This window comes from Arabidopsis lyrata (genome assembly GCF_000004255.2).
Source record: "Arabidopsis lyrata subsp. lyrata unplaced genomic scaffold ARALYscaffold_3, whole genome shotgun sequence".
Classification (NCBI taxonomy): Eukaryota; Viridiplantae; Streptophyta; class Magnoliopsida; order Brassicales; family Brassicaceae; genus Arabidopsis; species Arabidopsis lyrata.
Window position 1 is genome coordinate 9,443,804 of NW_003302553.1, and position 24,125 is coordinate 9,467,928.

Below are 24,125 nucleotides of genomic sequence, written 5' to 3' on the forward strand. Positions count from 1 at the left end.
ATCTTCTTGTTCCATTGTCAAACCCTTTCAAAACTATAATACTATAGAAATTAATAGAACCACAAAAGTCTATCTTTTTATTAGCTGTTTGTCAATACAATAAAAATGTAAAATGTGTATATGTGTATGTGTATGTTTGATGTATAGTGACAGTATTTGATTTACATCTTCATAAGAAGAGTAAATAGAATATACTGAAAATCTAAACTAGATGAAGAAGCAATGAGAGCAAAAGAATGTGGAAGGCTTTCAAATATAAAAAACTAACTAATCATATGATCTGAGTCCCTCCTTTCTTCCTGAATGGAACGGAAGATCCTTGCAGCAGATTCAGAGGCAGATGTTGAAGTATGAGGAACGGCTTTAATGGCACGAAGCACCGGTTGCTGTTTCTCCTTGTACTCATCAGTTTGATGGGTAGGCTCTGTAGGAAACAGAGGAAGCACTTCAAATTTATGCTTCTCTGGTGGACTTGAAGCTGTGCTTCCATGTATGTCACTGTCATTAGATTCCTGAGACTTCTTTAAGGAAAATGGTATGGCTTGAGTCATGTGGCTTGATGTGTTAGACCATCTTTGATACTGGCCAAACGGGTTTGTTTGGTCAACTGTTGTCCTCGCGTTAGGTGGTGGGAAGTAGCTGTGGCTAAATTGAGAAGAAACAGGGAACCTGAATGCTGTCTCAATGGAATCTTGGCCATAAACTGGAACCATGAAGGCTGAAGAAGGAGGAGGACATGGTCCTGCATATGGTTTATAGACCAGACCTTCTGAAGGAGATATTACAGGAACTAACCATTGGTTTCCAGGAGGAGGAAGTAGCTGTTGTGGCCAAATTGGGGTCACGAGTTCTTTGCTTATGGAAGGTAGAGGAAGCTTTGGTTTCATATGCTCTGGATATTCTTCAGGTACAGGTTTGTGATTCTCAATGTTTGGTTTTTTAATCTTTGAAGCGGCCATTGTCAGCTGATGGGATGACCTCATTGTCCCATGTTTGCCGCCATTAAGCTTACTTTCAAGAAGCAAGTTTGGCGATTTCGCAATCATCTTTTGAACCTGCATCGTGTTAAGTAAGCTGAAGCATAGAAAGCAAACCATATTCTATTGAAACAATAAGTATCAGCTTACCATTATGAGTCTATGCAGCTCAAATACTTGCCCGGCAAAGATCTTTTGCTGACTGAAAATATCAACATGAAAAATGGTAAAAGTTATGATGCTGGAATATGGCAAAAGTTATGAAGCTGGAATCACAAGAAAAGTGAGAGGAGACAAACTTGATCATATACGTTCTCATCTTCCAAAACCTCCTTTCACCTATCACTCTGGCAACATTATAAGAAGATGCACTTATACCAGACATAGAGTCTATTGCAGAGCAGTCTGAAGCATCTTGTTCACGCCGAGGCAGAGTTTTAGGCTTCTTTAGAGTTTCACTGCTAAACTCAGCAAAGTTTCTTCTATATAATTGAGTTTGCATCACCTTAGGAGACCCATTCTGGCTTTCATCTTCCAAACATTCTGACAAAAGGATCTTAGAACCAATAACTTCTCCTCCGGCTTTACTGCTACTGCTAGTACAAAACTGGAGTGACAAATCTGTGTTTGCTTTTGGATCTGTTTCTGAGCGTCTAACATCAGGAACCTTAATAGAATCCAGGTTGGTAAGGCTCTTGAGGTACTCATTTTGTTTTATTGAACTAGGTTTAGTATTAGTAACTGATGATCCTCTAGGACTTGGATAATTCATGCCTTTTTTATTCATCTTCCCCTCAAACTTTGTGTTGCAGATTGGTGAAAGCTGATTCTTTTCAGGTCCATCAATCTGTTAATAAAATGTATTCAACAAGTCATAAAGTGATATTCAAAATATGCATTGTCACCATTCTTGTATATAAATCTGCAGACACACAAAATCAAGAAAGTGAGATGAGTGAATCAAGAAAGGACTCACAAGACGGGCATTGTTTGGTGGTGGAGGAATTGACAAAGAAAAAGTGGAAAGAGAATCAGAGATATTGGTCGGAGAAGGAAGATTGGGACGTTTACAAGAGATGAGAGACATTGTTTTGCCATCAAATGGTTGAGACAAGCCTCCTCTTCCAGTATCATTCACATGAACCCTTGGGAACAATGGAGGAATTGTTATCCTCTTTGCTTCATCTTTCATTCCTCCCATCTTTTCCCTACGCCCACAAACAAACCCTATTAACAATTCCTTCACCTACACGTAACCTAAAGACATGAAATCAGAACCAGAGATTGTTAGGTTACCTTCCAAAACCTAGTGTCAAGATCGAAATCTCACTTTAGATCAATACCAAAATCCAAAAGAGATTATAACTTTGTTTTTGTTTTATGTAGATGGAGATAGAATCCACCTGAAAGAAACAAATTTTAAGAAGAAGAAGAAGAAGAAAGCAGAAAAGCAAAAGAAGATATTTTTGTGTCGCCCCACAATGGATTCCATACGAGGGGACGACAAAAAGCTTAGGGGTGTGTGTGTGTGTGACTCTGCGGTCATGTCTGGTTGCTTCAAGTAAAGATCCCTATCTCACGGGAACTCGGATTGTACATGACGTGGAGGGTATTGGTTGGTTAGGTCCGAGTGGTAGGAGAATGGCGTGAAGGTGGAGATGTTCGGGTGACTCGGTCTTTTACATACACAGCCACATGTTTTTGTTATCTCTCTCTTGGCTAACTTCATCATCATCTTTCCTAAATTGGGCTAATCTTTAGCGAAATATCTGTTTCTGATCACAATCACTTGACACTATTGTGGGAGAAGAAGCGTGTTCGGTCGGAGTCTTTCTTACCTTACTCGGTTTGGTCGGACCGAAGGGTGGTTTAGGACAAAACCCATAGGAAGGACCATGAGTTTCCACGTGCTGAAGCGCGCGTGAAGGTCGACGTCTCAAGACGTGTGTAAGAGAGCGTGTGCATACGCGGGCTTGAGCCCACTAGTTTCCTTTAGTGTGAGTCTTTGGGGTCCTTTTGCTAGATTTCAGACAGCATATTTGGAGACAGTGGTGCAGCACCGTGTGACCGTGTGAGTCATCTCATTGATGACAACTGAAAATTACTCTGATGATTTTGATGATTTAATGTTTGTGATATCATTACACAAGTTCAAGAATGTTGTTAACGGAAAGAAAAAAAAAACAGACATTGCTTATATTTGTGTAACTAGAGAAATTTAAATAAGCAAATATGTACGTATACATTATAAGTTCAGTTCCAACAACTTTTCGATTACTTTGCTTTGTGGTAAATTTCTATCATTTTACGCGTTTTTCTTATACTCAGTAAATTTATAATAGAGTTGACTGTTAAGCTCGTTCAACTAGAGATAAAACTACGGAATTTGTTTTTATAAGAAAAATTTCCCGAACTAGGTTACTAATTTTTTTTTTAATATAAATGCATGGTTGACAAAAAAATTAGTTACATCAATAATTGTTTGTAATATGAATTTTTTTTATAAAGCAAACTTTTTAAATATTTATCTTAATACAATTAAAAGAAATAGTCAAGCTTAATATTGGCAGATGACGCTCATTGATGAGACTTCAAACACAACAAATAATAATGTGAAAAAACTAAATTTAGTTTGCTTGATACAAAATTCATTTTAAATTTCGATTCAAATGAGGATTTAAAATTCTGATTCTTTACAATGTATCCTTAACTAAATTGTTGTTATAATATATGGAGCTACAAGTACAAAAAAATTGTATATGAATAATGAATGTGTTTGTCAAGGTACAATTAATATGATCGAAGCTCGTATCCTTGTCAAGATTCGTTTATTCTTACATGATACTCCTTCTGTTTCACAAAGAGTGTCATTTTAGAGTTTTACACACAGATTAAGAAAACATTAAATTTTTTGTTTTTTCTAAACAAAAACATCATTAACTATATACCTAAACATAATCTGCCCAATAGTAAAACAATCTGCAGAATACTAATAGTCATAAAACATAAAAAATCATTAAATTTTGCATTGAAAACCTAAAACGATATTCTTTGTGAAACAAAAATAAAATTTTAAAACGAGACTCTTTATGAAACGGAGGGAGTAATATTCAATTTCATTAACGGGGTGATGTTACAATACACAAGAGGGAAACGAAAAAAAAAGGTTAAAAAAAAACAAAAACAAAAAAACGAAATATTTTACCAAAAAAAAAAAAAAAAACGAAATATGAATAAAAATTTTGGGTCCTCCTTAACAAAAAAAAAAAAAAAGAAGAACTTGCGAGTCCCCACAATATGACGCCATGCTGATTTCCCACGTGGGACTACTATCCTCAAAGATCACAACCAATTAAGAAGAGCCACGTGCATATGGAGAACGTTGTGTTCACGTGTGAACCATTCAATAATGGAAGGGAGAGAGCAAGAGCCAAGAAGAGTGAAGAAGAGTCAGATAGCTTAGATTACTGTACAGCTCCGGTCTGGACCATTTAAACCGTACCGAGCCAATGTATCTGAAAGAGAAAGAATGTTATCGGTTTCTAAAAATGTCGTCGTCTTGCTCTTTAACTCGTAGAAATTTTGTTTCATGTTTTGTTTTGACATGTATATGTGAGATAATGGACCACTTTCATCTCTTAATCATGGGTGCAGAATCATAGACATATACCCCCGACAAATCCTTTATTTCTATTTATACACTAGTCTCTTTATAGTATTTATAAAGAAGCATTAAGAGATCTAAATTTATCATTTTATTCTATATAAACCCTAGCTAGAATCTACATGCAAATTTATCGTCCGGTTTACACGTTAAATTATTTAGTAATGAACGCTGTTTAATTTTTATCACAACTAGACTTGAGTTGACTTATTAAACCGACATGGTCGGTTTCTTTCAATTTTGGTACATTGGATCGGTACATGACCGTGGGAAGTCAAATTCGTCAATTAAATTGAGAAGTTGTTCTCGACCGACATTTTTGGTTCCCGATTGAGGTGTGAGAATAGTTAATATTGATTTGAGAATTTTTGTTTTTTATGGGTCTCCCAATTAATATACGTTTTGGTATTATTCAAAAAAAAATTTGGAGTTCACATGTATGGACAAAATAAGGTCTCTTTCGTTGTGAGTATCCTAAGGATGTCAACAACTGTGAATTTGATGTTGATCTTCATTTACTCATTTTCTTCTATATATACTAGCTAGTTATGGTTGTATGCATATAATGCAAACTGAGTTATGTTATCCTTAAGTATTTTATATGATTTACACATTAATTTGATATTTTCAGAATAATATTTTGAAGGAAGATATATTAATTTCTATTAATGTTCTCTAATACCGTATAATACTGTAGAACTTGGGTATATTGGTATTACACATTTTAAGTCTCAACATTGGACTAACGAGTTTGATCATCTAATCTATATTTAAAAAGTGGATATAAATAGAAATTCAATAAAAAAAAATGGTGAATTCGGTAGATTACCCATATGAAGAGAGTAAATTAGGTAAATGACTATGATATTTCTTTTTGCAAAATAAAAACGTTGTGAAAATTAAAAATCAATATCATTCTCTAAATTAACTCTAGCCATATGGTCATTAAGGGCATTATGCATATACTCTAAAAACTAGTAATTAAGAATGTAGTAGAGATTTATATTGATAAGGATTTAATTAAAGTGCGTTTACAGTTGTTATAAGGATCTAAAAATTTTTGTAGCTACAACTATTTCATCTATAACACGTTGTTACATTTTTCCGAAATATTTATAATTTGTGTGCTCTTGTTCTTCACTGTTAAACATTGTTTGTAGATTTATTTTGGTTCTTTTTTACAAGGAAAATGAGTCATTATATAGTTTTAGGATTGGTGATGATTACAGAGCTCCGTTGTAATACTTACTGCAATAAATCCACCAACATTTTTGTTTATTATTTATATCCGAAAGTATATAAAAAAAAACGTAGAGGAGTGAAAAACATGATATAAACTACAAAGTTGACAATTATAAAGGAAAAAATATTGAATGAGCTGTGGGATTATGGTAGACATGTGGTTGGGCAGAGAGGTCATGTCGCCTTCTTTGCTCTCTCTTTCTCACCGTTCTACAGATTGCGATGTTTTGTATAATTTACCCTCAAACCAAAAGCTCTTCTTTTATTCCCCCACTGATGTTGCTATATCTTCTTAGCCCCACAAAATTTCCATAAAATTTTGGTCTCAATTATTGATATAAAATCATTAAGTTTTTTTTTTCTTCATGAGATCATAAAACAAACAAACTATTCTCAAAATGTTATATATGTTGAGACAATATTCAATTCATATAAGTTTTCATTGTTCGTAATCTAACAACACACTCTAAATTTGGTGTCTTAAAAATTTAGAGGTGATGTACTGTAAGATATGCTATTAGAAAGTTGGTGAGTTATCACCGGAATCTATTGGTAATGATAATTTATCGATGTTTTCATATTACCAAAATATTGTTGGTAAATAAACGCCAATAACAAAATTATGTGTTGGTAATATTCCAACTATACTGACACATAATTTTGTCATCGGAAACACCAAAAAAGATTGTTTAACTTTAAAAGGGATCTTTTACTATTACCGACGGATCACCGACTTATGTGACAGTTAAATAACTAATGGATTGTTGACGATCTTGAAAAAAATAAAAATTAAAAAAATCAATATTAATTAGGAAATTATAATTAATTCCTAATATTATAAATATTTAATTATAAAAATGTAATACATAATAAAGAAAACCCATTTAGGTTCATACATTATATTTATACCTATATCGTCGTTATTGATCTAGGTGCTCGATTGTTGGTAATGTCAAGCCTTAGGAGGAGGGACTTGGGAATGGAGAAGCGACTAATCATTTATTTTTCTACAGGTATATGGATAGAATTACGATATTTCAAAAAATACTCCAAAAAGTATCCCACATCGATTATGATATGATGATTATAAACCAGTGTTCAAGAAAATCCAGAAAATGAGAGTTTGGTATAAATTAATATAACACGTTCTAGCCAAAAGAAATGGAGATAAACTATACTACAAGATATATAGATCGAGATGTGGATATTGATCATTATTGACTGATGATGATAGCGAAAAGGTAAATTAAACAAACACATAGAAAAGAATAAGAAAATGGTAGAGAATCATGAATTACTTTTACAGCTTGATCATGATTACAAGTTTACAACTACGATTAAACTATGATTAAATATAATATTGTATATATACAATTAACATTAATCTTTTGATCACAAAAAAAAAAAGGATTCAAAACCTAAAACTTTCTTTCGATCTCTCCCTTAAAGTTTTTTTTCAGTTCGCACGATGCTAAAAGGATGTCAGTCCTTTTTCTCTGCTCAAGCACTCGTAGATTTTTAATTACATATCCCTTTTCATCAAGTGCATAATCATATACTCTATGATTTTATCAATATTTATATCTATTTTCTAGGGTTTCAAAAAAAGATGCTCTTCGATTGCAGAAACTACTATGCACACCAACCTCATTTAAATAAATATATAATTCATTCGTTTAGATTAATTTCATTATTTATTCGTTTAGGTTAATGAATCAGTGATCTCACTTTTCTCTTTGCGTGTGTGACATTGATTTTGAATCAAGTACTATTCCATGAAAATTCAAATAATTTTGGATTAAGAAATGATTAAATTAATTAATTAAATCCGGTTTAGGAGACGATTAAGTTTCGATTCGAAGTGTTATTGATTTGTTGTAAACACTAACGTTTATTTTCGGTAATGATAGTCGTGTATCCAACGATCTCACTTGGAGATATCACAGGATCTAGAGAGATTAACTCCAATGGTTTCAACTTTTATATCGTAAAAATCATCTTACATTTTTTTCTTCTAGAAAAGCAATGTTGTTGTCGCCGCCGGCGTCTTCAATTTAACGTGTCGCTGACGTTGGGTTAGCGAACATTTTATCTTTTGTTTTTTTATATATACACTAACACTACCAATATTCGAGTTTGCATAATGCATGTCATTGAGAAAAAAATCATTTAAATTGCATCTAAATCATGTGATTATCATAAAATTTGGTAAAATAATTACCTCAAAAGTAAATGCAAAATTTATCTTTTGAGTAGTTTAGTTTACCGACTAAATGCTCTTATAGATTAGTTTTTTTTTGACGGCTCGCGCTCACATAAATACAAGTTTTAAAGTATGATCAATATAGGGTTATTTAAACAGACTTGGGTATTAATCTAGTTCTTAAAGTTAAACATCCATACTAATCTACAGAAGTACACAGAACTAGTGCTTGATACAGAGGAACAATTGATCTCATCGAAAGTTGGGACCTTTTTTAAATAATACTATTGTATATATAATAAATATACAAATATATTTTAATATTTATTCTATATATATATGAGCATAATAACAAATCTGGGTATGTATAGGGCTTTCAAGTCTTTTCTTACAGAAACCATCTATAACTCTAGCAGAGCTCATTATAGAACAGAACAGAAACAGAAACAGAGCTTTCTAATTCTACAGCACAGACTGTTTTACTTTCTTTCCTTTTTGAGCATTTCTTCTTTCTGTTTTTTTTCCTCTGTTTTCTCTTTCTTTCCCTTTTGGGTTTCCATCTCTTTAAGGCATTTCTCAGAGTTTCCTGTGAACTCATCTGTTTGTTCTCTTCTTCCGGTTTCACTTTTTCATGTCCTGCCGTTATTACAACAAGGTTGGTTTAAAGATCAGCTTTTATCATTTTTCTCTGCATGAAACAAGAAATCCGAGGTTTCATGTCTGTTTGCATATAAGCTCTGTTTCTGAGTATGTCTCTGACATTTGTGTTTGTTTTGGGTGTTTCTTAGGATTGTGTTTGATCCGATGGAAGGATTGGAATCTGTGTACGCTCAAGCTATGTATGGAATGACCCGAGAAAGCAAAATCATGGAGCATCATCAAGGATCAGATTTGATTTGGGGAGGAAATGAGCTAATGGCTCGAGAACTCTGTTCTTCTTCTTCTTTTCACCACCAACTCATTAATCCGAATCTTAGCAGCTGTTTCATGTCTGATCTTGGAGTCATAGGTGAGATTCAACAGCAGCAACATGTTGGAAACAGAGCTAGTTCGATAGATCCATCATCACTCGATTGTTTGTTATCGGCGACGTCGAACAGCAACAACACTTCGACGGAAGACGATGAAGGGATTTCTGTGCTTTTCTCAGATTGTCAGACTCTTTGGAGCTTTGGTGGGGTCTCATCTGCAGAGTCTGAGAACAGAGAGGTCACTAATGAGACGACAACAACGATAAAGCCTAAGTCTTTGAAGAGAAACAGAGGAGGAGATGGAGGAACTACTGAGACGACAACAACCACAACAACAAAGCCTAAGTATGTGAAGAGAAACAGAGGAGACGAGACAGGAAGTCACTTCAGTCTTCTTCATCCTCAAGATGATTCGGAGAAAGGAGGTTTCAAGCTTATCTACGATGAGAATCAATCGAAATCAAAGAAACCAAGAACAGAGAAAGAACGAGGCGGTTCTTCAAACATTAGCTTCCAACATTCAACTTGTTTGTCTGACAATGTCGAGCCCGATGCTGAGGCGATTGCGCAGATGAAGGAGATGATATACAGAGCGGCTGCGTTTAGACCGGTGAATTTCGGGTTAGAGATTGTGGAGAAACCTAAGAGAAAGAACGTGAAGATATCGACGGATCCTCAAACGGTTGCAGCGAGACAGAGAAGGGAGAGGATAAGTGAGAAGATTAGGGTTTTACAAACATTAGTTCCAGGTGGGACGAAGATGGACACAGCTTCAATGCTTGATGAAGCTGCTAATTATCTCAAGTTCCTTCGAGCACAAGTAAAGGCTTTAGAAAACTTGAGACCCAAGCTTGACCAAACCAATCTCTCTTTCTCTTCTGCTCCTTCGTTTCCCTTATTCCACCCATCTTTTCTTCCATTGCAAAACCCTAATCAAATCCATCATCCAGGGTGTTGAACAATTACAAAAATCTACAGATTTGATTGATTGACAGATTCTAAACTTTTGAGTTTCATCATCATCAACAGAATCATGGCGTCTTGATTGTTTTAGCAGTTCTCAAGAAAGGCAACTTCTGTGAGAAGGGTGGTGTCGGGCAGTGTTGTTTACACTTTCCAGTCTTTGTTTTGCATTTCTTTTTATATAAAGTTTGTTTTTATATATATAGAATCTGTGGAATTCGAGGGTTGAATTTTTTTTTGCGAAAAACAGAGCCGCAAGAGGTTAATTACTGTCTCTGCAACATTTTTCAACCTTTTATTACTTTATTAGAGAAAAGAAAGCGTAAGAGAATTGCAATTATGAAGCGATGATTATCAACAAAAGTGTTTAGAAAGTGCCTCTATCTATCTCTAAAAAAAAGTTTAGCTTTACTTGAAGAACTCTTTTGGAGTACTAAAATATAAAAGTAATTACATATTCATCCTCTTTTTTTTGTACTCAATAAACTCTGTCTGTCTCTGTAAAGTAAACTATGTATATCTATATTGCAAGTTATTTAATTTGTGTCACTTAGGAACATTATTTATATAAAATATTGATTTTAGAGTTATTTTCATGATAATATATAATAACAGAACTCAGAATTACTGACTAGTGTTAGTGGAAGAAACTTATTATCATCTAATAATTTTATTTTCACATAAGTGTTTTTGTGTTTGGTTTAAATACAAAACATAGTTTGGATGGAGATTAGTAAGAGTTAAGAATGTTGAAGGCGTGCGCCTTGAGAATATAACTTCACCTGACTCGTACACCCTAAAATGCTCACCACATGCTTCTCTATCTCATTCTACATCTTTTTATTCTTCTTTTTTGTCTTTTGGTTTTTGTCTTATTTCGTCCCTAAATCTCCTTAAACACATTCTCCTTCCTTTAATTTTATTTTATTATGTTATTTTGATGGATGTGTTTTTTTGACTTGGGGGTATTGACTATCAACTTTTTATTTATTTGCAATTTACACTTACTTAAATGCTATTTTCAAAATAACATGCTATTTTTTCTAAGCTTTTTTTTGTGCAAATTCTAAGCTTCTTTTACATTAATAAAATAACATGATCTTTGAGCTGGCTTGTTAATTATTCTATATCCGCGTACTTCACCAAACCCAATTAAATGAATTTTCAAAACATAAAACATGTTATTTGAATATAAAAATGTGAAACTATTTTTTTAAAATGTTTTTGATGTGTTTAATTCCGCATTTTAAAATGTTTGTGCCTATTGCATTTCTAAAAGAACACATAAACATATATACATGATTTTAATTTTTGTTTTCGCATGTAAATATCTCGGTGGTGGAATGATTTTTCTTGAAGCATGCCTATATTTCTTTTTTATTAATTTGATTGTCAATGAAAACCTTTTAGAACGTGAACTCCATAGAAGAGAAGAAAACGGTCTAATTAAACTAAACCAAGGTTCCATTTTGAAGAGTCTCGTAAGGCCTATTGCAACTGGCTATTGGAAAGAATTAAAGTCCATCGTGTAACGGTAATCAAGTCAAAACCATAGTATAGTCCTTTTTTTTTGTTCTTGAGGTTAAATTTAGTCACCAACGCAATGACGCAATCGGAGATGCAACCTACTAGGTTTGGTAGTTTCTTATGAAAAAGGTAAAAATATCGTCTAACAACATTTGTAGTCAAAATGATTTAGTAGATAACATATGATTCCGTTATTTAATATCATAAAATCATATATTCAAGTTGAATCCCAACAAACAGAAAACTCTTAAAAGCAATTATATATAATACACAACAAAAAAGTCAGGATTCGATGGGTGTTGCAAGCTGGGGAGATAAGAGAGATTGATCATTCTTGTTGACTTTTTAATTGAACGGTTATAGTCTTTTGTTTGTTTCCATGTTAACGTTTTAGACAAAGATGTCCCTTTGAAGAAATCTATTTTTGGAAAGTTTTGACATAACCTTAATTACTCTTTTTATATATCTTAATAAATCCGAGGTTTTGGTCCTACTAATCATAAGAGAAAGGCCCTCCAAAGTTCTAATATGGTCCGCAAATCAAACCAACTACCTTATTAGCACACATGCCCATTTATTATTTGCAGTCCTACAAAATTAAGGAAGAACAAAGTATCTTCTCAAATCAGAGGATACATTTTGGTGACGAAAGCTGGATATTTTTTATTTCATCAACTTGGCAACTTCTTCGCTTAAATTGAGAAAAAAAAAAACATCCAGTTGTCCACAATCATCAAATGATATGGTATAACTCTCTATTATCATCCTCATTTGACTTTATTTATTCCTCAACTTGTTCTTATTTCAGAAAATGAAATTAATTTCAACTTTTTTTTTTTTACTTTTTAAAATTTTATAATAGTATTATCTTTTTAATCATCCCACATACCTACCATAGGCTAATTAATATGCACTTAATTAGAATACACAACCAGATACCGAATTTGACTCTAGTAAATTTTCAATTTTGGTGAACAATTATGATATAGTAATAAAAATAAACTATAAAAAATAGTAATTTTTAACTCATTTGTAATGTCTTTTTGTTGGAACTATCATATTAATTAATTCTTTTATTACAAGTAATTGAGTCAACTAGAAAACCATAAATGAAACGTACAGAACAAGTCACTGTCATATCAAACAATGACGTGAATTGAGAGACAGAAGATGGTCGTAGCCAGCAATTGGCTGATGCTTCTTCCCCTCAATGATATCCGTCAACTACTTGACTCATCCCGGGCCTATTGCTATCTAGAGATTCGATACTTTGATCACAAGAAAGTATAAACATGTTGGCTTCTCGTCCTAGAAATTTGCTGTGTCTCTTCCACTAAGATTACTTCCAATTCTACGTTTTCATCGAGTCGTTGTTACTAATCTTGATTCCAATAAATCACATTCATCAATCATAAATTCATTACAAAAACTTACTTTAAAATAAAGAAACTTCACTCAAGAAAACAAAGATAAAATGACTCTTGCAGTCTAACGAGCATCAGGGGTAGCTCCAAAATCAAAGTTCATGCTGACTTCTATTGAACTCTCTGAGTTCATGTTTTGACTCGTTCCTCCTCTTGCGTTTTCATATGACAAACATTCGTTTAATTCGATAACAACTTGAGACATTGTTGGTCTTCTAGCTGAAGAAGGATTTAAACATGACATTGCTAGTTCAACTGCTCTCCAGACAGAACCAGAGTCATAATCACCATAGAGTTTTGGATCCATAATGTTTTGGATGTCTCCTTTTGTAAGCATTAACCCCACCCATTCTGCTATATGTGGCTTTTCGCGGCTTTGATTGATCACAGGTTGGTTTGTGATGATCTCTAATAGTACAATTCCAAAGCTATAAACATCACTTTTCTCGTTCAACCAATTTGTTCGATAATATCTGCAAAAAGAAGTTTCTTTATTCCAATGGATAAGGTATAAATATGCAAAAAAATATGATAACAATTAACCAACGAAAGAAGATAACTGACAATATATCTCAAAATTGATTTAAAACAAAAACGATAATCAATGAGCTAATGACACTTACTCTGGATCAAGGTATCCAGGAGTTCCAGCAACAACTGTTGACACATGAGTTTCTCCTTCAATTGGAAAAGATCTTGAAAGCCCAAAATCAGCTAGCTTGGCTTGAAAATGTTCATTCAACAATATATTTGTGGTTTTGACATCCCTATGAACCATTGGTGGTTTGCATCCATTATGCAAGTATTCCAAACCTATGCAACATATTTCATTTTCATCAAGGTTTAAGCAAATGAATAGAGGATACTAGGAGAATGTATATTAAAACTCATATCAAACCTTGCGCAGACTCGACGACTATTTTTAGTCTAGTTTCCCAATTTAGAATAGACCCACCTCGTTTTCCTATATTTGAACCAATATATGAATATGTGAAACACCACAAAACAAATATGTCTTTGTAGCAACTATAAATACTTAATTACCTGACATATGTTCTCTCAAGTCTCCGTTAGCCATGTACTCGTAGATAAGAGCCAAATTTTCTCCTTCATCACAATACCCAACGAGGTCAACCAAATTTTTGTGGTGGACTCTGAGAAGAAGTTCCACCTAGAAGAGTGGAAGAAAAAATGCATCAAAAAATTTCATGTTACTCTAAAAGAACGATAGTGTTTCTACAAACTTTTCTTAATAACTACTCACCAAAAAAAAAACTTTTCTTAATAACTTTACTAAAACTCACCTCTGCTTTGAATTCTTTATATCCTTGAGAAGATGAGTGTGAAAGCATTTTAACGGCTACTTGTTCAGTATTATTTACAGTTCCATGATAAACCATTCCAAATCCTCCTTTACCAAGAACTCTTTCAAAGTTATTTGTCATTGTTACAACCTCCGAATATGTAAATCTTCTGTTCTTAGTCATTATTGCCGACTCTGAAGATCTAGTTGTTCTAGCTTCTGATACTTGAGTATATGAAGATGGACCTAATGTTACAATGCATCAGTATAATGAGACTTTCTATACATAGTGAACATATGATTGCAATGTTCAAGGAAATTTAAAAAGAACATTTGTGCATACCTTGACTGTTTGATGTCTTTCTCTTTTTGAATACAAAAAAGAACGCCAAAGCAGATCCAAGAACAACCACAAACGCAACTGATGCAACAACCGGTATTACAACATTCGTTTTTTTGGCACCACCATTGCCAGCTTTGTTTACACATAATCCATCCGGACAAATAAGATTGGTGTTTCCTTCAAGACTATGAGTTACCAGTGTTGAGGGGAAAAAAAATGAGTTACGTGTTTTTAGGAAAATTGAACACATTTTTTATATAGTCATGAAAATATTATATGATAAGAAATTTACATCAGCTTTAGTCCTTTCTTCTGTAAAAGGGTTTGAGGAACAGAGCCATTAAGATTGTTCCCACTTAAATTTCTGTTAAGATAGATACAATGTTAGAAACATTGGCAATCTTATAGTGGAAGAAGCTAATTGATCAAAAAATATTGCACTATCTTAAAAACGACTCACATTACTAAAAGGGATTTTATGCCGGCAAGAAACTCGGGTACTTCTCCGGTCAAGTTATTATTTGACAAGTCTCTAAAAAAGCATTTATAAGTACAAATTTTTTTATAGATAAGATACGATTCAAATGAATAATCAGTTTTTATAATTAATGCTCAGTTGTAGAATTCGAAATACTTACAATTCTTGTAGGTGTGTAAGATTCTGAATGTCATGCGCGATGATCCCCGTTAAATTACTTGAGGATAAGTTTCTAAAGACATATATTTATGAACACATTATTTCATGTAAATATTATAAAACGATGAAACATAAATACATAATTAACAAGATAAACCCTTAAAAAGATTGATCTTACAAGGAAGTGACAACAGGCGGCATGGAAATATCTAAGTTATTGCAGTTTAAACCATCCCACAAAAACTGTTTAGGGACGCATGGATCTCCTTGCCAGCTGATTTTACTCAACCCATAAGTATTTTGGATACTCTTGATAGCAACAACTAAAATAAAGTTTGTTATATCATAAAAACCCATGAAAGTATAAAAGATTCATATAGAGGAAAATTAAAACATAAAGACATACCATCATCTAGGTTTGTTTCCATCTGTGGGAAATCGATCACGGTGAAAACCTCAAGAGCGTTCATGAGAGGAGGAAGAGTAGACTTTGGTGTCTTCGTTAACTCCAAGAGGCATGTCCCATCTTCACACTGTTGTGGCATCGAGTAGAATATAGTTTCCGTGGCTAACGTTTTAGGACTGTAGCGTTCATAAGCAAGTTTTCCATTCAATGTCACTTTGAATTCTCGGGTATCGAGGGACCGTAGAGTTTGAATCTCGGCAAAATGCATGTACATATAGAACTGGGTTGTGGAAGATGGCAATAACCATGAGAAGTTCCACGTTGCAAAAGTACTTATAGGCGTTGAGGCTGACGCCATTACAACTTGTGGTGGTGAATAACCAGAACTGTTTATATTTAGATTGGTAGTTAACTCTGTCCACTCTTTTGCATCAAAGAACGGATACCATTTACGATCATAGACATCATGGGGGTACCTAACAGAAATATTTTAGTCATGTATTAGAGACTAACATTTTACTTAAAAACAAACTTACTGAAACAAATCAAAAATCCATAATAACCAAGATGGTAGAAAAATGTTTATACTAAATGAACTCGAACCGAATTTTGTGCAACCAAACCTAATAAGATTAATTCAAATTAATCTCTAAATTTCAAAATGTACACCTAAATGTATTAAAAATATATAATCTTCATTAAATTTAATTTAATATCTTTACTATTAATTGAAAATTTATACTAAACCAATCGACCCAAAATTTTCATACCGAACCAGAAACCAAAAATTTAAGTTGATTAAATCAAAAGGGCGTGATCAATACCTTATGTTTTGGCCTGAACCGCTGAAATAGTATCGGAAGAAATACTTCAGGGAGCCACTCTGAGTATTGTAAGTATTGTTTTTAAGTGGTCGTAGCTCTAACGTATTAATCATAGGTAAGCTTGTTCCTGTCTTAACAAGACAGACCTGGAGAGAATTAGATAAGGTCTTGTGGATGATCTCCTGGATAGTACCATTGGTCCGTCCATTCATATCTACCGTTACCCATAGATTCGGACCAAGGTAAAGATCGAAACTCGGGGGATTGTTAAGACCATCATAGTTACCATACACAAAAACGGCTTTGATCAAATAGTTTGTGTCTTGCGTGACATTCAAGGTATAGCAGTTTCGGACTCCATCCGGGAAGTATCTAAGCTTCAAAGATGGTTTACTGAAGATCGACTCGAACTCTTTCTGGATTCTTCCGGTTTTGCCACTCTGCACAAAATCATCGTCCGTCGAGTATGTTAATCCGGTTGAAGGATCGTTGTAAGGAGGCTCATTTGGCAATGATCCGCAATCCAAACTGATGAATCCTAGTGACACATGCGAACAAAATGTATCGAAACACTAAGTAAGAACATATTTTGATTTCGACGAAAATGTATCAAAAACAACAACAAAATGTGTATGTATATACCTTTTTGGTCTTCTGCTTCAACGAGATGTAAAATAGCATTGAAAGTGATAAAGATCAACGCACATAACCTAATTGCTTGAGGATGATACTCCATTATTCTTCTATGAAACAAAAGAGAGACACATTTACAAAAAAAAAAAAGCAGAAAGCTTTGAGATTTCTAGGCAATAATTGAAATTATTGAAAAACAAATAAGCACGACGTTATTTTTGTAGGTCAACTTTTGAAAAAAAAATATACAAACAGAGTCAGCTGTCTCGGACCTAAATAAAAGTAAAATAATATGTGTGATTTGATTAACATTCTATAAAGATTTAAAATTAAGGATCCAATAATCTTCCAATGCCGTTTAGTTGATGTCAATGTTCCGGTTTTTTAACGTTGTATTCGTACGTATGCATAATGCACTAATGTATTTTATTTTCGACTATATAAATCAAATTGAAGTAAAATAATATTAACTTGGTTTTGGTTTTTGTATTCAATTCAATTTTGGTTAGGTGCGTTTGTTACGTTTGAGTTTTTTTTTTTTTTTTCTTTCTTTTAGTTTATAAACATAGATCATCCATATTGAACAATATCTTGGTTTGGTTCGACACAATAAATTAGTTTTAATTTGAAATCCAATTTCTAAAAACTGCCATCCATACATAGTTCAAAAAAACAAACCATTTTTTTTCTTCAATTGAATTGGTTGTTCGGCAAATGAATAGGTAAGCTACAACGTGGAACTGTGGAAGACAAATTTTACATGTTTTTAAAAGAAGCAAAGATTGTGAGGATCAAAATGGTTCCAAAGACCCAAAAATCACTAAATGTAGCAATTGCCGTCGCTAGCTGGTCCAGGGAGGAGACGTGCATGCAACACACAAAAACCTTCTTACATATGATTCGTTGACTTTGACCTTTGTGTTTTATTTCACTAGATGATAATTTGATCTAGAAGAACACACAAAGATCTGTCTTTGTTTATCTTCTAATTAACTAGGTTATAATCCGAGAGAGTTCAAGAGTTGATACACAAATTCATCATTCATCACTTATTTATTTGCTTTTGTTTAAAATCTTACATTCACGCCGAAGGCGGAAGCTTAACAAAAAACATTGGAAGTAGTTTAATTTAGAAAGATATATGTATTCCTTTAAGTTTGGGCTAATATAATTCAAAAAAGCCCAAAGTTCATAATGGGCCGAACCATATTACTCTCTCTTTCTTTCTCTGTGGCTCTTCTCCTTCCCGGCGAAGCGAGTCACACTCTTCCATGGACTCCTCTCTACTCTCGGCGGCTACGGCCGATACCTTCAACGGCAATGCGACGGATCAGATTCCTCCTCCGTCGCAACCTCCGGGCACGGATATGACTGGAATATCCTTCAGGGATCAGCTCTGGATCAATTCATATCCTCTTGATCGTAACTACATCTTCGATTACTTCGCTTTGTCTCCCTTCTACGATACAACCTGCAACAATGAGATTCTTCGGAGAAGATCCATTCACCCTCTCGATCTCTCTCACCTCTCGTAAGCTCACTCTCTACTTTTCACCTTTCCAATTCAATCGCCGGATTAAGAAAACCCTAGCTCTATAGAGTCATGTTGAATCTCATAAGGTTTCGAATTTAGGTCAGATTAGGATTTAGTCTCTGTTTGATTCCTTAGATTTAGGTAGGGAATTGAGTGACAATGTTTGATTGAAACCATTGAGATTATATATGCAGGAAGATGACAGGACTTGAGTATATGCTAACTGATGCTACTGAACCTAACCTGTTCGTCTTCCGTAAGCAGAAGAGAGATGGTCCTGAGAAAGTCACACCCATGCTAACTTATTATATCTTGGATGGTTCTATATACCAAGCTCCTCAGCTTTGTAGTGTCTTCGCAGCTCGTGTTGTAAGTTTCTTCCTCTGAGAGGGTAGATACTAGATGAAAGTTGTCTTCTTTAGTTTTCTGGTATGTTTTGTTTTACTTCTCTCTTTCTCGTTTTGTATGTTTGAATCAGAGTCGGACTATTTATAATATATCCAAGGCTTTCTCTGTTGCTGCATCGAAATTGGAGACCATTAGACAAGGTAAGGTTTCATTTTCTTCCAAATGATTGATGGTTCTGTTCTCAATTGATGTGTTACAAAGTTTTTTGCCAGCTTGGCCATTTAATCAAAGAAACTGGGACGAATTATATATGTTCTTTGTATGAACTGATTGAAATAGCCAGAAGTTTTTCAAGCCCACGGGCAATGCTGAACAAGTGTATGATGTTAACAAGTACTTGTTTATTGGCTGCTCTGTGTTGCACTTGAATAACTTCTTCAATAATGTGATTTTATTTATGTATTTCAGTTGATACTGAAAACCAGAACGAACCCTCTGAGTCGAAGCCTGCTAGTGAGACAGTTGATCTAAAAGAAATGAAGCGAGTTGATGTCATTCTTACCTCGTTATACCGAAAGGTACATTTGTAACTCTGAGAAAATGTATTTGCTGGATCACTAAAGATCTCTCTTGCAGGCCTGGTGAATGTTGCTGACTTAACTTCCTATACCTTTCTTCTGATTGAGTTTTGCTTTTTGTGTTGCGGTGTGTAGTTAGCACCAGCACCCCCACCGCCACCGTTTCCTGAAGGTTATGTTAGCCAAGAAGCATTAGGAGAAAAGGAAGAGCTTGGAACACAGGGAGGAGAGTCACAACCGCCTCAAATTGATCCTATTATCGATCAAGGTCCGGCTAAAAGAATGAAATTATAAGCTCATTAAGATTGTTTTCATCTATGCATGTATAGAATTTTTAGGTACTAGCAAAGGCTCTTCTACTTTTTTTCGCATCGTTTAATTTGAACTCGTTACACAATTGTCGACCTGATTACTTCTCATAAATTTTCGCTACACGGAAGTCGTCTCACTGCAACTACCTCAAGGTCAACTAATTGCATGTATTTATTTCAATACCTATCATGTAGATGGTTACATCAGAACTCAGAAGATAGCTGCATCAAAAGTCAAAACGAATGGCTTATTTGGTCAATGGTAACTAGAATTGATCTTCTTGGCCAACTTGTTCAGTTTACTTCCTCTCTCTCCCCCGCCTATATAATCATCTTCTCACCATGGTTTCAAGTTTCAACAGCAAATCGGTTTAGTTCAATAACATTTTCATATCACACATCTTAAAGCTGCGATGAAAACCGGGTCAGCAAGATCTACCATCCTCCTATATGTTTTATTTCTCGCACTGGTTGTGTCTCCAACACTTCCATGTCAAGCAGCTAGTGTGCCTCTAGGAGGTAAGCTAATTAATCTCTGAAATTTCTCCAATCTACTTTTGGTTTTTCTTAGGGAGAAATTGATGTTTTTATGGAAAAGTGAAGGGCGTAAGCTGATGGCGCCGCCACCACCTATTCTCATGTGTACACAGTGTGCATGTTGCGCACCGGCTCCACCCGGTTCTTGCTGCCCTTGTGGCTGTTCCGGTGGTCCCTGAAGTGTATTAAAATCTGCTATACAATGTGCTACTTCGATTTGTTTAAAATCTGTGTAATCCTTAATTCCTTATAATATGTATGAACAAGTAAACAAAAAGTGTATTATGTGTTCTGAATAATAAAACCTTTGGGTTCTGGTGAATAATTTTAAGTTTATAAGACCACAAGAGTTGATGAACTAATATAAAAATAGGGATTATAGAGTGACATTTATGGATTTTGTCAGTTTCTCTAAAATCTTATTAAAAAAATTAAACATTAAGAATAAATAGAAACGACTAAACCCAAACATAACGGGTAAAACACATGTTAAATCATATTTTTTCAACATTGGGCCACAACTGGCCGGCCCATTAGCCAAATCCCTACATTTATTGGGAGCGGGACTCGATCTCTGGTATGATGGTGTCTGCTCTCAGTAGACTTATTTTTACCACTAGACTACGGTTATTTCACTAAACGCATGTTTAATCGTATTTTTATGGCCTGAAAAATGGCAAATTCATAAGATTTTAAAGAAAAATCCACAAATGTCACTCCAAAAAATGCCTATTGAGTTCACAACAATGTTGAAGTTTATCTTTCAGGTTATGAAAAAAAAAAAAAGTTAAGGTTGAACAAAAAAAAAGTTAATACGAATAAAAAAGGGGATTAATAAATTATCATTTGTATGAACTGTTTGTGGATGCAAGTGTGCATAGTTAAAAATTTGAAATAGCCTATAAGTTTTTCAGTTAACTGAGGAAGCTACTCTTGTTCAAGTTAAACAAGTTCTTGTATATTAGTTACTCTTTGTTGCACTTGAGATAGATAACTTCATCAATATTTTGATTTATTCACCTCCACCACACCGCATGGGCGGAGGTATATGCATAACAAGGGGGTCAATTGACCCCTATAAAGGTAATGGCTAGCTCCGCCACTGCCACACCATTTCCTGAAGGTTATGTTAGCCAAGAAGCATTAGGAGAAAAGGAAGAGCTTGGAACACAGGGAGGAGAGTCACAAGTCACAACCGCCTCAAATCGATCCTATTATCGATCAAGCTAGGTCCTGCTAAAAGAATGAAGTTCTAAGCTCATCAAGATTGTTTCTTCATCTATGCGTGTAAATACTTTTTTTTTTTTGGTACTAGCAAAGGCTCTTCTACTTTTTCTCATCGTTTAATATGAACTCTTTACACAATTGTTGGCCTGATTACTTCTCATAAATTTTCCCCAAACAAGTCATCTCACTAAAGGTCAACTAATAGCAATAATTGCAGCATGTAGATGGTGAATTCAGAAGATAGTTATATCAATTACCGTGTGAAATCAAAAGATAGTTGCATCATCAAAACTACTGGCTTATTTTGGTCAATGGTAACTAGATTTGATCTCTTAATTATTTTATTGCTAAGTCATCTTCTTGGCCAACTTGTTCAATTTACTTCCTCTCGCTCCCCCGGCTATATAATCATCCTCTCCCATGGTTTCAAGTTTCAACTGCAAATCGCTTTAGTTCAATAACATTTTCACATTCACACATCCTAAAGCTGCAATGAAAACAGTGTCAGCAAGATCCAACATCCCCCTATATGTTTTTGTTCTCGCGCTAGTCTTGTCTCCAAAACTTCTATGTCAAGCAGATGGTATGCCTCTAGGAGGTAAGTTAATTCATCTCTAATATTACTCCAATCTTATTATCATGCTCTATGTTTCAGTTTTTCTTAGACAAAAAGTGATGTTTTTATGGAAAGGTGGAGTGCGTAAGCTCATGGCACCGTCACCACCTATTCTCATGTGTCCACAGTGTGAATGTTGTGCACCGGCTCCACCTGGTTTTTGTTGCCCATGTCGTTGTCCTGACGGTCCCTGAGGACTGACTTATGCTCTAAGATGAGCTATTGTGATGTGTAATATAATACGTATGAATAATTAAACAAAAAGTTTATTGTGTGTTTGAATAAGAAAAACTTGGTTTCTGTTGAACAATTTTAAGTTTATAAGGTAGTTTTGATGTCCTCGGAGAGGTGATGAATTACCATAAAATATCGACAGCCTATTGAGTTAACAACTATGTTAAAAATTTGTTCTTTCGGATTATAATAGAAAAAAAAAGTTAAAATGAATAACTAAAAGTGGGCTTTAGAGAGTTGTATGTGAAGAACCTTGAATCCAGCATGACAGAGTTGCAGCTTAGAAAAGTATATATAGGAAGTTGTATGTGAAGAATCTTGATTCTAGCGTGACAGAGTTGCGGCTTAGAGAGGTATTCACGAAGTTTGGTCTTTTTGACCTTGTTGAGTTAACGCTTGACCTTGAAACAGGGCAACACGTACAAAGGTTTTGGATTCCTTACACATATTATTTCCCTTCAGTAGTTTGCCCAACTTGAAGATTCAATTACAGCACAAAGTGTCTTAAATGACAAACTTGAGATTGTTGGTAAGAAGATCGAGGTTTTTTTTGTCACTCAACACATTGGTGAAAATGTGAGTTAGAGTACTCATTTTTGTATCATTTCTCCTTATTTTTGTATCAATATAATTCTTCTTATTATTTGTTGATTACAAGATGTTGATGAGATCAATTCAAAACCAATTGGTATAATAAGTCCATAAACTTTATATATTGATTTTACATACTAGTATAGAAATATGTCAATTTCTAATGTGGGATATTTGAACACTATAATAAGATTCTTCGAAATATGGGTGGAAAACATCCAGCGAAAATCATATTAATGTGAAAAGAAGTTGAAGATGCAAAAATTATGGTATGTCTTAACAAAAAAGATCAAGAGTATCGTGTGGAAAAAAATATCTTCACTATTCCATAACCGATTAGTATCTTTCATCTTCGTCACTTACTTACCAACCTCAAATGACTTTCCCCCATTATTTTATTTTTACATATTTGTTGTATGTGCATGTATAGATTTGACTAGAAGTATTTGAACGTAATAATCAATGTTCACTAAATGAAAAGATTAATGTATCTTTTAAAGCTGACGAATAAACATGCAAAAGAATAATATTTGTAAAAGTCCACTTTGTACAGTAAGTCAGTACTAACACGCAGCCAAACAACGTATAAGAAAAAAAGCACCCAAAAATATATCTTCATCGTTCAAACTTCAACAATTATTGAAATTTTTTGGTATTGAGTCATATGACACGATAACATACTTCGAGCTTTCAATTACTACAAACAAAAAGAATTTAATAGTAGCTTTAAAGCCTTTGACTTCAAACATCATATCCTCTGTAAATAACTAAATATTACTGACGTCTCTCTACACAGATATTTAAGTGGCAAAAAATCCATGCCCAAAAGCTTTAACCACATTATTTCAAAATAAAATAACAAGATTCAAACAACAAAAATTGAACACATGACCATGCATGGGAACATGTAATATTTTTCGTCAATTCTTATCTCCTTTGTTATCCATTAACATTCTATAAATACACAGTTAGATAGATATAAGCTTATAAAAACCAGAAACCATACTCAAAACTCATTATGACTAATAATAA

The 24,125-nt window shown here is 34.1% G+C and overlaps 6 protein-coding genes across 9 annotated transcripts; 4 read left to right on the plus strand and 2 right to left on the minus strand.

Annotated features, from left to right (window-relative positions):
• Positions 1-6: 6 nt before the first annotated feature.
• On the minus strand, positions 7-3,338 carry LOC9319365 (protein HEADING DATE 3B). 3 transcript variants are annotated; one of them, XM_021033074.1, is made up of 6 exons: positions 2,458-3,334; positions 2,274-2,380; positions 1,954-2,185; positions 1,277-1,824; positions 1,128-1,179; positions 7-1,055 (listed from the first exon to the last, which is right to left on the minus strand). In XM_021033074.1, the coding sequence occupies exons 3-6, from the start codon at positions 2,176-2,178 to the stop codon at positions 264-266; spliced, it is 1,617 nt and encodes a 538-aa protein (XP_020888733.1). In that variant the 5' UTR covers positions 2,179-2,185; positions 2,274-2,380; positions 2,458-3,334; the 3' UTR covers positions 7-263. The 3 variants fall into 3 exon arrangements, with proteins under 3 accessions (XP_020888733.1, XP_020888734.1, XP_020888732.1); XM_021033075.1 differs by having other exon boundaries at positions 7-1,046; positions 2,274-3,338; XM_021033073.1 differs by having other exon boundaries at positions 2,274-3,334.
• A 5,114-nt stretch (positions 3,339-8,452) lies between these two features.
• Positions 8,453-10,357, plus strand: LOC9321502 (transcription factor bHLH87). Its single transcript, XM_021033640.1, has 2 exons — positions 8,453-8,741; positions 8,875-10,357. Exon 2 carries the CDS (start codon positions 8,891-8,893, stop codon positions 10,013-10,015), a length of 1,125 nt encoding a protein of 374 aa, XP_020889299.1. The 5' UTR covers positions 8,453-8,741; positions 8,875-8,890; the 3' UTR covers positions 10,016-10,357.
• Positions 10,358-12,626: 2,269 nt separating this feature from the next.
• On the minus strand, positions 12,627-17,572 carry LOC110229697 (receptor-like protein kinase At3g21340). The gene is made up of 13 exons (XM_021030399.1): positions 17,127-17,572; positions 16,485-17,022; positions 15,661-16,136; positions 15,433-15,577; positions 15,256-15,327; positions 15,078-15,149; positions 14,910-14,981; positions 14,618-14,802; positions 14,276-14,520; positions 14,016-14,142; positions 13,870-13,935; positions 13,595-13,784; positions 12,627-13,444 (listed from the first exon to the last, which is right to left on the minus strand). The coding sequence occupies exons 1-13, from the start codon at positions 17,218-17,220 to the stop codon at positions 13,036-13,038; spliced, it is 2,691 nt and encodes an 896-aa protein (XP_020886058.1). The 5' UTR covers positions 17,221-17,572; the 3' UTR covers positions 12,627-13,035.
• Positions 17,573-18,339: 767 nt separating this feature from the next.
• On the plus strand, positions 18,340-21,670 carry LOC9319366 (mediator of RNA polymerase II transcription subunit 6). 2 transcript variants are annotated; one of them, XM_021033320.1, is made up of 6 exons: positions 18,340-18,648; positions 18,846-19,020; positions 19,130-19,199; positions 19,468-19,577; positions 19,713-19,749; positions 21,549-21,670. In XM_021033320.1, exons 1-6 carry the CDS (start codon positions 18,389-18,391, stop codon positions 21,653-21,655), a joined length of 759 nt encoding a protein of 252 aa, XP_020888979.1. In that variant the 5' UTR covers positions 18,340-18,388; the 3' UTR covers positions 21,656-21,670. The 2 variants fall into 2 exon arrangements, with proteins under 2 accessions (XP_020888979.1, XP_020888978.1); XM_021033319.1 differs by lacking the exon at positions 21,549-21,670 and having other exon boundaries at positions 18,341-18,648; positions 19,713-20,011.
• LOC110230432 lies at positions 20,115-20,743 on the plus strand. The gene is made up of 2 exons (XM_021033323.1): positions 20,115-20,407; positions 20,492-20,743. The coding sequence occupies exons 1-2, from the start codon at positions 20,302-20,304 to the stop codon at positions 20,602-20,604; spliced, it is 219 nt and encodes a 72-aa protein (XP_020888982.1). The 5' UTR covers positions 20,115-20,301; the 3' UTR covers positions 20,605-20,743.
• Positions 21,671-22,072: 402 nt separating the features above from the next.
• Positions 22,073-22,715, plus strand: LOC9319367. The gene is made up of 2 exons (XM_021033321.1): positions 22,073-22,250; positions 22,344-22,715. Exons 1-2 carry the CDS (start codon positions 22,145-22,147, stop codon positions 22,460-22,462), a joined length of 225 nt encoding a protein of 74 aa, XP_020888980.1. The 5' UTR covers positions 22,073-22,144; the 3' UTR covers positions 22,463-22,715.
• The last annotated feature ends 1,410 nt before the right edge of the window (positions 22,716-24,125 follow it).